This window comes from Microcaecilia unicolor, chromosome 9 (assembly GCF_901765095.1).
Source record: "Microcaecilia unicolor chromosome 9, aMicUni1.1, whole genome shotgun sequence".
In the NCBI taxonomy this organism is placed as follows: domain Eukaryota; kingdom Metazoa; phylum Chordata; class Amphibia; order Gymnophiona; family Siphonopidae; genus Microcaecilia; species Microcaecilia unicolor.
The window spans coordinates 43,755,812-43,772,022 of record NC_044039.1 but is presented as its reverse complement, the minus strand read 5'-3'; the positions used below and the strand labels follow the sequence as shown (position 1 = coordinate 43,772,022).

The 16,211-nt window shown below is 43.1% G+C and overlaps 1 protein-coding gene across 1 annotated transcript in view; it reads left to right on the top strand.

The window, feature by feature from the left end:
* Positions 1-16,211, top strand: part of LOC115477824 (ELKS/Rab6-interacting/CAST family member 1-like) — a 631,897-nt gene that overhangs the window by 42,847 nt on the left and 572,839 nt on the right. Inside the window, exon 4 of the mRNA XM_030214916.1 lies at positions 13,353-13,546. Within this exon, the coding sequence (XP_030070776.1) occupies positions 13,353-13,546 (194 nt within the window). The remainder of the gene's footprint in view (positions 1-13,352; positions 13,547-16,211) is intronic.

Below are 16,211 nucleotides of genomic sequence, written 5' to 3'. Positions count from 1 at the left end.
GGCTGCGACGTGATCATCTGTCCACACATTCACATCACATTACTGCCTCCAGCAGGATACCCGACGCGACAGTCGGTTCGGGCAGTCAGTGCTGCAGAATCTGTTTGGGGTGTAAATTCAACTCCACCCTCCAGGATCCGCATTTATTCTGATCAGGCTGCACTCTCAGTTAGTTGTTCTTCGTAGGTCAATTTTCTGTTGTACCCTCGCCGTTGCGAGGTTCAATTGACCTGGGTTCTTGTTTTGAGTGAGCCTGAGAGCTAGGGATACCCCAGTCGTGAGAACAAGCAGCCTGCTTGTCCTCGGAGAAAGTGAATGATACATACCTGTAGCAGGTGTTCTCTGAGGACAGCAGGCTGATTGTTCTCACCTACCCTCCCTCCTCCCCTTTGGAGTTGCGTTTTCATGTTGTTTCTTGCTTGTCATTCAACTGGCGGGAACGGTCGCGCACGGGCGGGAAGACGGCCGCACATGCGCGGTGGGCGTGCCCTGCGTGCGGACCGCCCGCGAAGCTTCTTCCGGTTGGTGGGGGCTGCCGCGGACGTCACCCAGTCGTGAGAACAATTAGCCTGCTGTCCTCGGAGAACACCTGCTACAGGTATGTATCATTCACTTTCAGCAAAGTAACAAAAAAAAAGAAAGAAAGAAAAACTGTGCAGCTTGGGGCATTGTCCTTTAAGTTCACGGGCATACTGGCTCTCCTGTGCTTGTTTTTCGACTGCTCTCTCCTCCTTCCCGCCAGAGTTTCTAATTTAAAAAAAAAAAAAAGCGCGTCGTGGCTTCATTATGGCCGAGAAGCTCCAGCGCTGTTCAGTTTGTCAGCACCGCAGTTTGGGATCAAGTGGCGCTTGTAAGTTCTGCACTGCCATTGAGGGAACCCTGGAGTTGGGTCCCTCACAAGGGCACTTGGCAGCTGGCAATGAGGTGTTGAAAGAAAAGTCGGCGGTCCCAATTTCGGCGGGAACCGTTGCCATTTTGACGTCTCCTGCCGCGCAGGCAGAACAGCCTCTTTCTGTGCTGGTTTTGGCTCCCCAAGTTATTTTGGAGGGTAATTACCGTGTTTCTGCGGGGTTAGAGGGCGGCTTTCACCCAGAATTTGTAATGCAAATGCACAAAGCCTTTATGCTACAGCAGACTTCCCCTTCTCCTGGGACTTCAGAATAGAGGCCCTCAGAGGGTCAGTTGATAGCTGCTAAATGGACCAGAGGTGCATGGACTCTGGAGGATGGCCTAGGGTCTGACGCAGACTTAGGCATGCAAGCATTAGAGGACCAGGATTTCTCTGAGGCAGACAATCTGGATGAGGATCCTGGTTTGGGGAATTCAGATGCTGATCCTTTCATTCCTGGTGAGGTTCCTTCTGTGCTTAGACTCTTTCACAAAGAGGACTTATAGTAGTTAATTGCTTTAGTTTCCTCCAACTTGCATTTTGACGAAGATGCTCCTGCTTCAGAACCGCACAAGGTGGATTTATTAATCAAAGGGGTCCATAAGCCAGGCAGGACTTTTCCTATGCATCAGGACATCAGAGATGTCATTCAGGCACAGTGGGATGTTCCTGGTGTGGCCTTTAGACCGACTAAAGCCATTTATCCAGTTCCCGAGGCAGACAAATCTCTTTTAAAACCGCCCATAGTGGATGCAGTGGTGTCCGCGATCACCAAGTGGAATACTAGGAACTCTAGAGCCTTTGGGAGCACATTTGGCGCAGTTTTACTGGAAGTGGGCCCAAATCACCTCTGACCAGTGGGTTCTGGAGGTTATTCGAGAAGGGTACGCCTTAGAATTTGCGCACCCTCTATCAGATGCTTTTCTGGAGTCCCCTTGTCGGTCTTGTCTCAAAATGGGCATCGTCCAGGGCACTCTGGAAAGGCTTCTTAACCTCCAGGCTATTTGTCCAGTTCCCCCGATGGAGCTCAGGCAGAGACGCTATTCCATTTATTTCATCGTTCCCAAAAAGGAAGGCTCTTTCAGACCCATTTTAGACCTCAAGGCAGTCAATTGGGCGTTTAAGGTCTTCTCCTTTCTTATGGAAACACTGCAGTCAGTCATAGTAGCGGTACGGTATGGAGAGGTTTTGATGGCCTTAAATCTCACTGAAGCATATCTCCACATTCCGATTCGCCTCTTGTACCAGCGGTTCCTGTGCTTTGGAATTCTCTGCCAGCACTTTCAGATTCTCCAGTGCTCTTGCAAAAGTGACGAGGAGTTTGTTGAATTTCGTCAGCATGTGCCTCGCTGCTCATTTCATCTTCTGTTTCATCATCAGCCGTAGTTGCCTGCATGTAGGCGCGTATCTCGACATCAGCACTGTCGTCAGCTGTTTGTAGATCGTAATCAACAGCTATGTAGCGATGAAACTCCTCTTCAGTAACACCGGCTGAGATGTCAATAACCTGTTCATCTGACGCGTTTGCAACAGCTGCATCTGTTTCGTCTTTCTCCACATCCTTAACAAAGCTTGCCCGCTTGTAGCAGTTCACAGTGGTTGCCTTCATATGTAGGGAATCCAACAGTGATAGATTACGAGCCAGTTCAACAGCACGTTTATCCTTTCCAGTCTGGTCATCCATAACGCTCATCAGACAACGTAGCACAAGAGCCCGATAATGTTGTTTGAAATTGGATATTATGCCCTGATCCATAGGTTGACGTTAGACAGCCAGTCATCATCCCTGTGTGCAGCACAATTCTCACAAAGCAGCAAAATCTGACGCTTTTGTGCCTGCATTCTAGTGTCTAACTTCTTTAGCCACTGCTTCCAAATTTCCCCAGTCATCTATGAATTTGCATTAGCCTCGTATGACACAGAAAGTCACTTAACTTTCTTGAAGCAACAGGGCTGTTTGCTCTTTCCAATGATGAGGGGTTCCAACTTCTCACTCCCATCCATATTGCAGCAAAGGAGGATCGTCAGTCAGTCCTTCGACGTTTTACCTCCAGTAGTTTCGGCATGTTTGAATGCAAGTGTTCCATCAGGAATCGCTCGCCAGTAGAGACCATTTTCGTCAGCATTGACAATGTCACGAGGTGCAAACTCGTTCAAGATGGTAAGAAGAACTGAAACAATCCAATTTTCAGCACCAAAGTCATCAGTGTCTTGTTTCTCACCATGCTGTTTCTTGAATCTTCCATCTTTCCAACCATCCAACAGTGGCTTTGAATTCAGTTAGTCCAAGACTTTCAGCAAGCTGGTTAGCTTTCTCCATAAGCTTTCTCCTCAGCTTTTCCCACCCGTTTTCGTTTCCGTTGTGGATTTGTATTGCTTTGCCAGTCTTCTAGAAGCTGGTCTTTCTGCTTCAAGACATGTGAAATATGACTGGGATTGACACCATATTCTTTAGCAATAGATGCTTGACTTTGTTTATTTTCTAATTTTTTAAGAACTTCTATTCGCTCAGCCAGTGTTAAAGTCTTACAGTTCCGCCGCAACAACGACGATCCCAGTGTACACTCTAACAACATTCTTTCGCTTATTTTGCCTGTGGCAGTTAAAGGGGTGGTAAATTTGAAATCTCTGTTGGTTGTCACGCGCCAATCGGCTTCCATATTCCGTGCGCACGCTTATGTGGAGATTTTCCTGCAGAGGAGTGGTCTTGAACCATGCATATAAGCGAATCTTGCAGTTATCAGTTGTGTGCTAAACCGAAGTTTGTCCCCATAGAAATTGATGGTGCCAAAAACGGGACTGAAGTACGGCATGCAGTTAAACAGAGCATGCGCTTATCCGACGTGCACTTAAATGGAGTGCACTGTGTATGCATATGTATGTATGTATATATATGTGTGTGTATGTATATATATGTGTGTGTGTATATATATATATAGGAGAGAGTGGGAACTGCGTGTGGCTGGGGCAGGTCAGAGGAGTGACCGGCAGTGACAGCTTTCATGCAGAGCAGAACTGCGTGCTAGCTGTCACTTCTGCTGACAGTGTGGCTGCATTTAATGTTACCTCAAAATGGTGCCAGTAAATGCAGCTGCGCTAGTAGTAGTAGTAGTACTGTCAGTCTGGTAGCATAGCCAGGGTCCTAATAAGGATTCTTCCCTCAAATCCCCACAATCTGATTTCTCCACTCTCCTGATCTGAGCCCCCAAGCCCTTCCCACAGTTTCCAAAGCTAACCCTCTGCTCACCCCCTAGGACATACTTATCACCCCAGGGACTTACATGAGGGTCATTCCTGGTGGGCTACTGGAATGGGGCAGGAGTAGTCCCCTTCCTCTCCTGCCCCATCTGGCTTTGGATTCCAAAATGGTGCTTCTGACCCCTAGTGATAGTCTTGCAGTACTATTGCTAGGAGATCAGTCTTCCATATATGGGCTTTGGAAACTGAGAGAGGGGCTTTGTGTCAGGGAGGGCCTTAGGAGATTAGATGTCCCACTCCCCTCTGACACTGACCTTTCTCTTGACAATATTTGAGTGTAGACTGTGTTTCAAGGCCCCACACCAGTGCTGAATCCGTTGATCTCTTTGGCTTCAGAAAAGGGAGGGCAGTGGGTGAGGCAGCAGCGGTAGGAAGGGAAAAGGGGGAGATGAGATACTGCACACCTGTAATGCTGTTGCCTTCACAGTTATGTAGTCTGTCTTGTGGCAGGGCCAGCCTTGTGTGAACACTGATACGAGCCATAGAGCTAGTATAAATGCTTGCAGCTAGATTGCAAAAGACCATGTGTAGATTATAAAATTTTAAAATTTGTGTGTAATTATGCACCCTGTCCATGCTCTGCCCTCCATCCATATAAATGCCCACCAGTAAAGTATATGCTATCGTATCTAGGTGTGCACTTGTGAATACTGCTTGGCTGGAAAATTCTCATCTATTTATTTATTTATGTATGTATTTATTTATGTCGTTTATATCCCACATTATCCAGAGAGTATACTCCTGTTTAATGTGGCTTACATAATAAATATTTTTGAGAAATATATAATAGAAGTTAACTGACATTACGATACATCATATGAATCGCTACAGAAGCTAAATAAGATTTTATATTACAGGAAGAGAAATTAATTATATTTGGTATACTCCGGTTCAATGTGGCTTACATTACATACATTACTGAGATTTAACAGAAAATTAAAATATAGCATGTGAACCGCTGCAGAAGTGAGATTTTCAATAACATGAAGAGTGATGAATTGTTTTAAGGGTAGGGTGCCTTTCTGTGGGTACAACGAGTAGAGTGATGTGGTAGCCATGTTAGTCCACTTTTAAAGGTAATCAATAGAAATAAATTAAAACATGGAAAAGAAAATAAGATGATACCTTTTCTATTGGACATAACTTAATTAGCTTTGATTAGCTCTCGAAGGTTGCCCTTCTTCGTCAGATCGGAAATAAGCAAATGTTGGTAGATGACAGTATATATAAGTGAAACATCAAAGCATTTCAGTGACAGTCTAACAGGATGAAGGTGGGTAGGTGAGACAGGGAGAGTCGGGTGGATGAGTTGTGGGGAGATATGCATGGAGATAGGAGGGTGACAAAGCAGTACAGTTTTATGGTTTATAATGGGCTAGAAAACCCAGATCTTTGTGAAGTCCTGTCTGGTGGGTGTCAAAATATTTAATCATTCTGACTTCAAAGGTCTTACATTCTTGTATTGTTTTAAAGTTCCCTTTTAGGATTCTTACCATAAAATCACTGGTACAGTGTTCTGGTTTGTAAAGTGTTGCCCCACAGAGGTACTGGCATTTTTCAACCAAATCAGTTTATATATTCTATATGCAGGTACTTTTTCAGTCCCTAGTGTGCTGACAATCTGTGTTTTACCTGGGGCATTGGAGGGTTAAGTGACTTGCCCAGGGTCACAAGGAGCTGCAGTGGGAATCAAACTCAGTTCCCCGGGTTCTTAGCCCACTGCACTAACCATTAGGCTACTCCTCCTATATTAGACCACCTTGCACTTTCTCAGACTTAATAAATTCAGTGTGTGGGTATACTTTATTGTAACCTGAATAATCTGTTCTACTGTGTTGTATCAGGGTATGTATTATCTTAAAAATCCACACCTTAGGACAAGTAATTTAAACCTGCTGTGAAATGTTGTTCTAGGCAACATTACAGATCTTGGAGTGTCTCACTTTTACCATAAAACATATTTCTTTAATGAAAGTTTTTAACTATTCAGTATCAATGTTATAAGTTTTTAGAGCCTTATAATAAGTCTGACCTATCCTGTCAGGTCACTTTATGTGATTGAAAACATCAGGTTTCCTCCATTTTACATGTTTGAATTTTATTTTTTGCACTTTCATTTCTTAAACAGTAAAACAATTTACTAAACTCAAGATGTGCTCCTTCCTGTCTTTCCTCCTCTTTATTTGTCATATGAGGTTTATTCAGATGTAATTGGAGCAGGGAAGTGATGAATAACTCCATAGAACATTCAAACATCAGAATATGCATATGTATATTAACACATCGTTTTCACACAGTGTCGAGCTGCTTCTGTCATAGTGCCACTGCTTATCAAGGAACAACACTTAACTGTAGCAGGTGTTCTCTGAGGACAGTAGGCTTTATATTCTCACAAGTGTGGGGCCCAGTCCGGGACTTATAAAAAGTATAAGTGAAGCTTTTGTGAAGCGTGAGACACGCTCCATCTCGCATGCGCGAGTGCCTTCCTGTCCATCACAAGAACGTGGTCTCCTTAGTTTAATACTACAGCAAGAATAAAGTAAAAATAACAGAGGAGATAACTCCAAGGGGAGGTAGGAGGGATTGTGAGAATATAAAGCCTGCTGTCCTCGGAGAACATCTGCTACAGGTAAATACCTTCGCTTATTTAATCTCATGAGTGGGGAATCCCTAGCATCCAGGCTCACCAAAAACAACAAACATTGGACAATTGGACCTTGCAACAGCGAGGCCATAACATAGATTAACCTGAAACTATATACAATCTGAATGAGAGTGCAGCCTGGAACAGAATAAAATGAGCCTAGGAGGGTGGAGTTGGATTCTAGACCCCAAACAGATTCTGCAACGCTGTCTGCTCAAACTGACTGTCGTGTCGGGTATCCTGCTCCATGCAGTAATGAGATGTGAATATGTGGACTGAAGACCATGTCGCAGTCTTGCAGATTTCTTCAGTGGAGACTCACCTCAAGTGGGCTACCAATGCAACCCATAGCTCTGACATTATGAGCCATGAAATGACCCTCTAGGGCCAGCCCAGCCTGGCCATAAGTGAAGGAAATGCAGTCTGCCAGCTAGTTAGAAATGGTGCTGTTCCCGATGGCGACCCCCATCCTGTTGGGATCAAAAGAAACAAAAAGTTGGGGGGACTTTCTGTGGGGCCTTGACTGCTCCATGTAATAGGCCAGTGCTCTCTTGCAATCCAAGATGTGCAAGCAGCTTTCACCAGGATGGGCATGAGGTCAAGGAAAGAATGTTAGCAAGCCTGGGACGGAACTGAGGTACCTTGTGATTGATCTGAATGGTAAAAAGATCTACCGAGGGGGTGCCCCATTCTTGGAAGATCTTGCGGGTTATGCCCATATGAGAGGCCACTCGTGTGGTTGCATTATCCTGCTCAGTCTTTCGGCCAGGGTATTGTTTTTGTGCACCAGATAAGTGGCTCGAAGGAACATGACATGCTGTCGAGCCCAGTGTTATATCCGGATGGCCTCCTGACCCAGAAGGTGTGATCCAGTGCCCCCCCCCTTCTTGTTGGTGTAATCCGCAAAAAAATCTTTTCCGGAGATGGGAAGGCGGTAGAACGAGAGGACATGAAATGAGATTGAAGGGGGGCAGACTCAAAAAAGATGTCAGGAAGTATTTTTTCACGGAGAGGGTGGTGGATGCTTGGAATGCCCTCCCGTGGGAGGTGGTGGAGATGAAAACGGTAACGGAATTCAAACGTGTGGGATATGCATAAAGGAATCCTGTGCAGTAGGAATGGATCCTCAGAAGCTTAGCCGAAATTGGGTGGCGGAGCAGGTGGGGGAAGAGAGGTTGGTGGTTGGGAGGCGAGGATAGTGGAGGGCAGACTTATACGGTCTGTACCAGAGCCGGTGATGGGAGGCGGGACTGGTGGTTGGGAGGCGGGAAATACTGCTGGGCAGACTTGTACGGTCTGTGCCCTGAAAAAGGCAAGTACAAATCAAGGTAAGGTATACACATATGAGTTTATCTTGTTGGGCAGACTGGATGGACCATGCAGGTCTTTTTCTGCCGTCATCTACTATGTTACTATGTAATACATTGCAACCTGATTATCTGTTTGGATGAGTACAATTTGATGAGACACCCAATCTCTGAAAGCCTTTAGAGTGTTCCAGATCGCCCGGAGCTCCAGGAGATTGATGTGAAGATTTGTTTCCTGGGTGGACCAAACACCTTGGGTGTGAAGCCCATCTACTTGAGCCCCCCATCCCAGGAGAGATGTGTCCGTTGTCAGCATTTTTTGTGGCTGGGGAATTTGGAATGGAAGTCCCAGAGTCAAATTGGATTGAATGGTCCACCATTGAAGGGAGCATACAAGCTCCAGGGACTCTTGAAGTGACATCTTCCAGGCTCCCCCATGGCTTGATACTACTGAGAAGCCAGGGTGCTTTGAGCTTCTCATGTGAAGATGTGTCATGGGTGTAACATACACTGTGGAAGCCATGTGGCTCAATAATCTTGACATATGCTGAGCTGTGACCTGCTGAAAGGCTTGCAATTTGGAAGCGAGTGCGACAAGAGTGTCTGCTCTTGTCTCCGGAAGGTAAGCTCGAACCTTCAGTGTATTGAGCAGGGCTCCTATGAATTCCAGTTACTAGACAAGGCGGGGGATAAAGTAAATAAACCCTAGTAGCTTGACAGAGCAGGGGGATAAAGAAAATAAACCCTAGTAGTTAGAGCACCCGAATAGTCATTCGCATGGACTCTTGAGCTCCATCCGAAGAAGTGCTCTTCACCAGCCAATTGTTGAGACAAGGGAACACATGGACTCCCAGTCTGCGTAGCGATGCTGCAACTACCGCTAGACATTTGATGAAGACCCTGGGAGCTGAGATGAAGCCAAATGGCAACACGCGGTACTGAAAGTGATGTGTTTCCATCCAAAATCAGATATTTCCGGTGGGATGAATGTATCAGGATGTGAGAATATGCATCCTGTAAGTCCAGAGAGCATAGCCAGTCATTTTCCTGAATCATTGGGAGAAGGGTGCCCAGGGAAACCATCCTAAACTTTTCTCAGACTAGGAATTTGTTCAGAGCCCTTAGGTCTAGGATGGGACACACTATGTTTTCACAGAGCCTTGCCATTCCCTGATGTCTTGCTGGTTATTGTGCCCCAGCTTCTCCTGTGCTTCCTGCACCTCTTAAACAATCCAGGCCCTATAGGTTTTCCCCTTTACTGTAAAAGCAAGGCCAATTGGGTAGTCATCTGTAACTGGAGTTCTCTACTCGGAGCCTTTCTATGGCTTCCTTATATTCTTGCCTTCATCTATCTTGAAATATTTCAAGCTGAGCATTTTGCCACTCCACCTAGTTCACTCTCTGGGCTGCCTGTAGGATCCACTCCCTCACCACATATCCATGGAGATAAACAACCATATCTCTAGGCTGACTGTCAGATTTGGGGCCAATCTATTTTCATTTCTGGTTTAAAATTTTCACCCCTCTTTCATAAGATCTTGTGAAATGTATGCCTGACCAACTGTCATAGGGCTGCATATTTTCAACTTGCAGCCCTCACACTTAATATATTGGAAATGGTTCTCCAACTTCAAAAGAAGGTCTTTGTACTATTGCAGCTCGTTCGCTCTCATTTTTACTTTACATCTTTATTGGTAATATATTTAAGTCAGCTGTAGTGCTAAAGCAGCATCGACTGACACATGAGGTAAGCACTACAAAAATAAATCTAATACAACCACCACATGACAAATTACACCATCATTTCATTTTCTCCATTAATTCCCCCCCTCTTCCTCACTACTCCTCTTTTTCCATCTGTAGTTCCTCTAGCCTATCCTTCTCCCAAAACACATCAAGGTACCATTACTGCCTAAGGGGGGGGGGTGTGTTCTTTTAAACCACCAGACATAGCAAGGAGACCACCACTACATACACTCCACTAAATCCTACCCTCCATTCTCTTGTCCTTCCTCTCCCCAACCCTGCTTCCCATCTTCGCATAATCATGCTACTGTTAGTGAAATTAGAAATTACTCCATTTCTCTAATCTCACCCAAGTACCATTTTATTCCAAACAAGGCTACATGCTCTTAGGGGAATGGGATTGGATGTAATCTTGCCAGATCATCAAAATTCTGCCTTCCGCCTTGGTGTTGCTTTGACCTCTTGTTGCTCCAGCACCATAAGTCATTTTGTTTCTCCAGCACCAGTAAGAAGGTGCTTCTTCTCCAGCCAATAATGCATCAAACGTTTCTTACCCACAATGCACTTTTTGAATAAAAAGTCATGCACCTTGTCCGCAGACCCCCTAAAGCTACCACTTTATCCAAAAGTATCCTCTTAGAATCAACACGAAATGTCTATGCAGTTATCAGCCAAGTATTTTGTTATGGCCTTGCAGTATTGTCTGCTGTGTTGCGTTTTTGGTTTAGATTTTCCCCACCTTCTGAGATTGTACCTGAGGTAAGTAGGCTCTGTGAATGATACAAAACTGATATTTTCTCTGGTCTGATCCGTTTATCAGTTGTGAGATATGTGTTAACAAGCAAAATAAAGGCCAAGATATCTTCCTCCCCTGTCCTTCAGCTCATTTAAATTCCTTGTTTTTTCCTTCTCTAATAGGAGTCTGTGGAGTTTTCAGATTAATATCTTCCAGGGAGACTGTAAAGAACTCGCTAAATTTCCTACCTAAATGGGGTATCCCCTCCCAGGGAGCACAATATAATCCTGAATTTGTATATGTGCTAGTCTTTCCTCCTGTGGTATTCAGATCCCCTGTCTCAGCTCTGCCGACTGCAGTAATTGTCCATTTTCGGACCATAGATGCTCTATCAATGCAACTCGTGTGGTGCCCCATTGAAGAAAAACCACATCCTCAAGTTCTGGGGTGAAGTCCGTATTACCTTGAAATGGTAACAGATCTGATAAACACTTTCACTTTTAATGTTTCCTTGTTCTCTGTCCAGTCCTCCAGCTTGTTTTTCATTCTATCCACCTGACAGCCCATCTTAGATATCTCAGAATACAATTCCAGTAGACCGGTTTGTCCATGTTTACACTAGAGAGCTCACTTTGCAACTGTTCTGAGCAGCCTGGGAAGCCATAAGGACTCTCTCCTTGCAGTGGTGTATTGTATTACTTCTGCTGATCAGTGCCTGTGGCTCCTATGTCTGCCTGCATTATTTTGAGATAACATTTTTCTTCAATCTTGGCTTGATGTGCACAAATACTTTTAAATTACTCAGCCACCACTTTGTAGTCAGCAGTGCATCATGCTGGTTTAACCTGGAGCACTTCCCCAGATTACTCATGGACTCACAGATTGGGGGCTAGGGTTATTTAATTGGAGTCATTTGTAGAGCTTACTGATCAGGTGGCCATTCAGTGCAGTGATGCCACAGGAAGTCTTCAGTAAGGTTTTTTTTGTTTTTCTTTTTACATTTCATAGTTGCCTTAATCCTTCCCCTAATGAAACAGTCCATGACCTTTCTTTGACCTGTTTGCACTTTTGTATCAATAATCTGTGGAATATTACTAGTGGAGAAATTCCTCTAGGAATGATGCATTAAAGTAGCACAAAGCCTTGTTTTTTCTGTGCTTCATATTTCTTAGCATGTAAACTTGGTCATGAATGCAGCAAACACATTGCTCCTTATGTGTTTCTTGAGTGGTTGGTCAGTATCAGTTGTGGGGGGTTTTCCCCTGAGAGTCCCTTAAGTCAGATTTTGAACAGTTTGAGAAAAAGTCAGTAGAAGTTATTCCTAAACATTGTTCCTGTTCTGGTGGTCACAAGGCAAATGAACCAGCAATATCATAATATAAAAGTCAATGCAAATACTCAAAAGAACTAATTCTCACAGCTAGAAGCACAGCTTAATCACAACAATTGTGAGAAAATGCACTGGGACAATAAAAATAATGTTCATTGAAGAATTATTCCATTATATTGTAGAAAACTCATAACAAATTTTTACAGATCCGAACTGAGAGGAAAAAAAGGCTTCAGCAGGCAGAAGTTAACATTGCAATGATAGTTAAACTTCACCACATTCATACATGTTGCAGTTCCTTCGGGCATAGACTAATCATCAGCCAAAAACCTCTTTTTTTTTTATATCAATGTCATTTTCAAAGTTAAAAAAATACCACTTTTTTTTTACGAAGGTTATATTACAAATCGCTGTCTTCATAGTCATGCAGCATAGAGAACACTTGAAACACTTAGGGCCCTAAGTGTTTACTAAGGTGCACTAGCGTTTTTAGCGCATGCTAAAAATTACCGTGCTAACCGTGTAAACGCCCAGAGGAATATTAAATGCCTCTACATGGTTAGTGTTCACCAATGCTTAGCACATGCATTAAAAATGCTAGCATGGCTTAGTAAACAGGGCCCTAAGCTTTCAACAGCTTTTCAATGGCTTGTGAAAATATGAAAAATCCCAACGGTGACCCATTTCACCCTCTGGCAGACTTTCTCAGGGGAAACATTTTGAAATTTAATTCGCGATTCAGTTTAAGTGTATCATATTTTTCCCGCCCTATGGGTGTCTAAATAGCGCTCGCTAGGTTTTTGCACGCACTAACATTGCTAGCGCACCTTAGTAAACAATGTGTATGAATATGATGAAGTTTAACCACAGTTGCATTACTAACTTCTGACTGCCGAAGCCTTTTTTTTCTCTCGGTTAGTATCTTAAAAAAATGTGTTTGTTATGAGTTTTCTATAATATAATAGAACAACTGTTCAATTAACATTGTTTTTATTGTCCAAGTGCATTTTCTCACAATTGTTGTGATTAAGCTATGCTTCTAGCTGTGATAATATAAAAGTGCAATAGTTCATTTAACAAAGGTTGAACAATTCAGCTTCTTAGCTTCAATTGTAATACTAATAAGTAAGAGAAAAAAGAAGACTTTGAACAGCAGTAGTCCTTTGAGTTACCTGGTGCAAACTTAAATCTTTAGCATCATTAATGTTAAAATCACTAGTCTGGCAGAATCATTATATGTGGCCATCTTTATTTTTGATAGGAAAACTACTGTTCTCTAATTTTCAGTGTAGAAGAATCCTTTATACAGCACACTCTGTTCAATACTGACTTCTGAAAATTACACTGTTCGCTCTTAATAGCATGGGTCATTCTGGACAATGCTTATTAACAATTTTTTTTAGATTATTTTGTCTCATCCAGAATGTTTTCTCTTTTTATAGGCTGAGGAAGCCACACTGGAAGCAAGGGCTAGCCCAGAACTAAGTGACCGAATCCAGCAGCTTGAGAAGGAGGTGGCCAGGTATCGAGAAGAATCTAGTAAAGCTCAGACTGAGGTGGATCGTCTCTTGGAAATTCTGAAAGAAATGGAGAATGAGAAGAATGACAAGGATAAGAAGATTGCTGAGTTGGAAAGGTAAGATGGGAGAACCTAGGAAATGCATAGAGAAGAGAGACCAGTGATTGACTTGGCATGGTAATGTCACTCATCTAAAGATTTGGCGCCTGTTTCATAATGCTCTACTACTGTGACCACAGGAATTAAATTAGGCATTGTTCCTAAATGATATGCTGCCTGAAGCATTATTAGAGCAACTGAAGGGTGTTGAATGGAATTCCGATATACTGGGAGTTAATTTGACATCCTATTTAAAGGGTCCTTCCGGGGGGGGGGGGGGGGTTCTTTCAGGAACCAGACAGTACAAAGTCGACGCAAACAAGAATCATCTTAAGACCCAGTGCATTTTTATTGTGCAGTAATTAAATATATAAACAAATATTTTTATCCAGGATATACTGTCAATATATGACCAGTAAGTCACAGGGCAACCTCACTTAAATAGTGTGGAGGTCTAACTTTTACAAAGTGATATGTCTCCAAAGCTAGTTGTAAAATTGATTGTCTTGACAATGAGTCACAAAGAAAGCATAATTAAGTCAGAATGAACTATGGTTTGGAAACTAATGGTTAAAGGGTTGGCAGAGCATGAGTTGGAACTAGTAAAGGAAAATACATAAATGAGAAAATGACTATGAATAAAAATAATCGAGAATGTTCATTTATGACTGAAAATACTATGAGAAGTTTATAGAATATAATAATCGAGCAATAAGACTAGGACCTCTATTGCCTATGATAATAAGGCAAGAGCACATTTTAGTTGGTTCTTTGACACATCAGTTCAGAAGTCTTATGACTTCTCGCACTCCTTCCTTATAAGTTGCAGTGCTCTGATGCCTCCCGTCCTGTTGCATCACAACATTGAAGTCTGTGAACTAGATACTACAAGATACTTTATCCCTTCTGTGGTAATGTATTTGTTTAAAAAGTGCCTGAGGGAAACAGTCTTTTTTTCTAATAAGAGTAGAAGTTAGAGCTAGCTTAAGAAGTACAACTTGTTTTCTGCTTTCTTGGAATTATTTCAATACCTGTATCCTTCCTTACTTTTAGTATACTTGGATGAATATATGATGTATCAAGCCAAATTATCTCTTAATGTCATTTCTTTTTTTAATTTTACTTGTCTTGAAATTTAAAATTTTTTAATAAGAACCGCTCCTTACAGAAATCAGTTGGAAAAACCCCCCAGAAATACAACAAATCACACAGGGAACAAAACAATCACTTCCAACAATCTCAAGTCCACCATATATAGGATTCCGAGATCTCAAACAATCTCAGAAATGTGGTATTGCCAAAAAGCTATACCAATAATATGGTAACTATCCTAAGGGGAGGGTACTCTTACTGTATTCCTTTAAGACGGACAGACCCAGGCTATATCTCCCTCATGCTTCTACTATTGGCCCATGATGAGAAGTTCCCTTCTCAACCAATTTATTACTCAGAAACGTTACTAACCGAGAAGGATAAAATAAATATATAGATATTACCATGGTGCTTGATCATACACTTACAGGGAAATATAAGAAAAAAGAATGTCCCTATATCTAGAACTCTAGGACATAACAACAAAAACTGCTTATTCTGCCTTTGTGTAGCCTTTTCTACATCAGGAAACGCTCTTACAGTTGGAGAAAGAAAGGGAGAATTAGTCATTTCTTTATACTGTACTTGTGTGTGTGTTTTCCTGGCTGTAGTTTACTATTTGCTTTCTGTATTGTTATTTTCAAGTATGTGAGAAAAAAATATGTTGGTAGAATGTGTTGAGCATTTCTGATGCATTTGTGGCATTTAGTATTAGGGCTAGATGATTATAGGTGAGCTTGATTGATTATGCTTGCTCTCAAGAATATCAACAGCTACTAAGCTCCAGAGGATCCATTCCTTCTTCCTGTGCAGAAGGAATGGATCCTCAGGAGCTTAGGCGAGATCGGGTGGCAAAGCCGGTGGTGGGAGGCGGGGCTGGTGGTTGGGAGGCAGGGATAGTGCTGGGCAGACTTATTCGGTCTGTGCCAGAGCCGGTGGTGGGAGACGGGCCTGGTGGTTGGGAGGCGGGGATAGTGCTGGGCAGACTTATAAGATCTGTGCCAGAGCCGGTGGTGGGAGGCAGGGATAGTGCTGGGCAGAATTATACGGTCTGTGCCAGAGCCAGTGGCGGGAGGCGGGGCTGGTGGTTGGGAGGCGGGGATAGTGCTGGGCAGACTTATACGGTTTATGCCAGAGCCAGTGTTGGGAGGCGGGGATAGTGCTGGGCAGACTTATACGCTCTGTGCCCTGAAGAGCACAGGTACAAATCAAAGTAGGGTATACACAAAAAGTAGCACATATGAGTTATCTTGTTGGGCAGACTGGATGGACCGTGTAGGTCTTTTTCTGCCGTCATCTACTATGTAACTATGTTACATCTGTATGAGAAAGTGTGTCATTGAATATAAGATGTGTGCAATCCCAGGAAAACACAGAAGAACCAAACTCCACTGTCAAACAGAAAGATACCACAGTGGAGGCAAATGAAGAACACAAGAATGTCTATTCCAGTCCTTCAAATGACTCAACACAGCTGTGTTTCGGCTACAGGGCTTGCATCAGGAGTCTACACATGTAGTCTTGAATGTACTGCTGTATAAGTATACAATCCAATAGAAAAGACAGTGCTAAAGTGAAGCAATTGAAATAT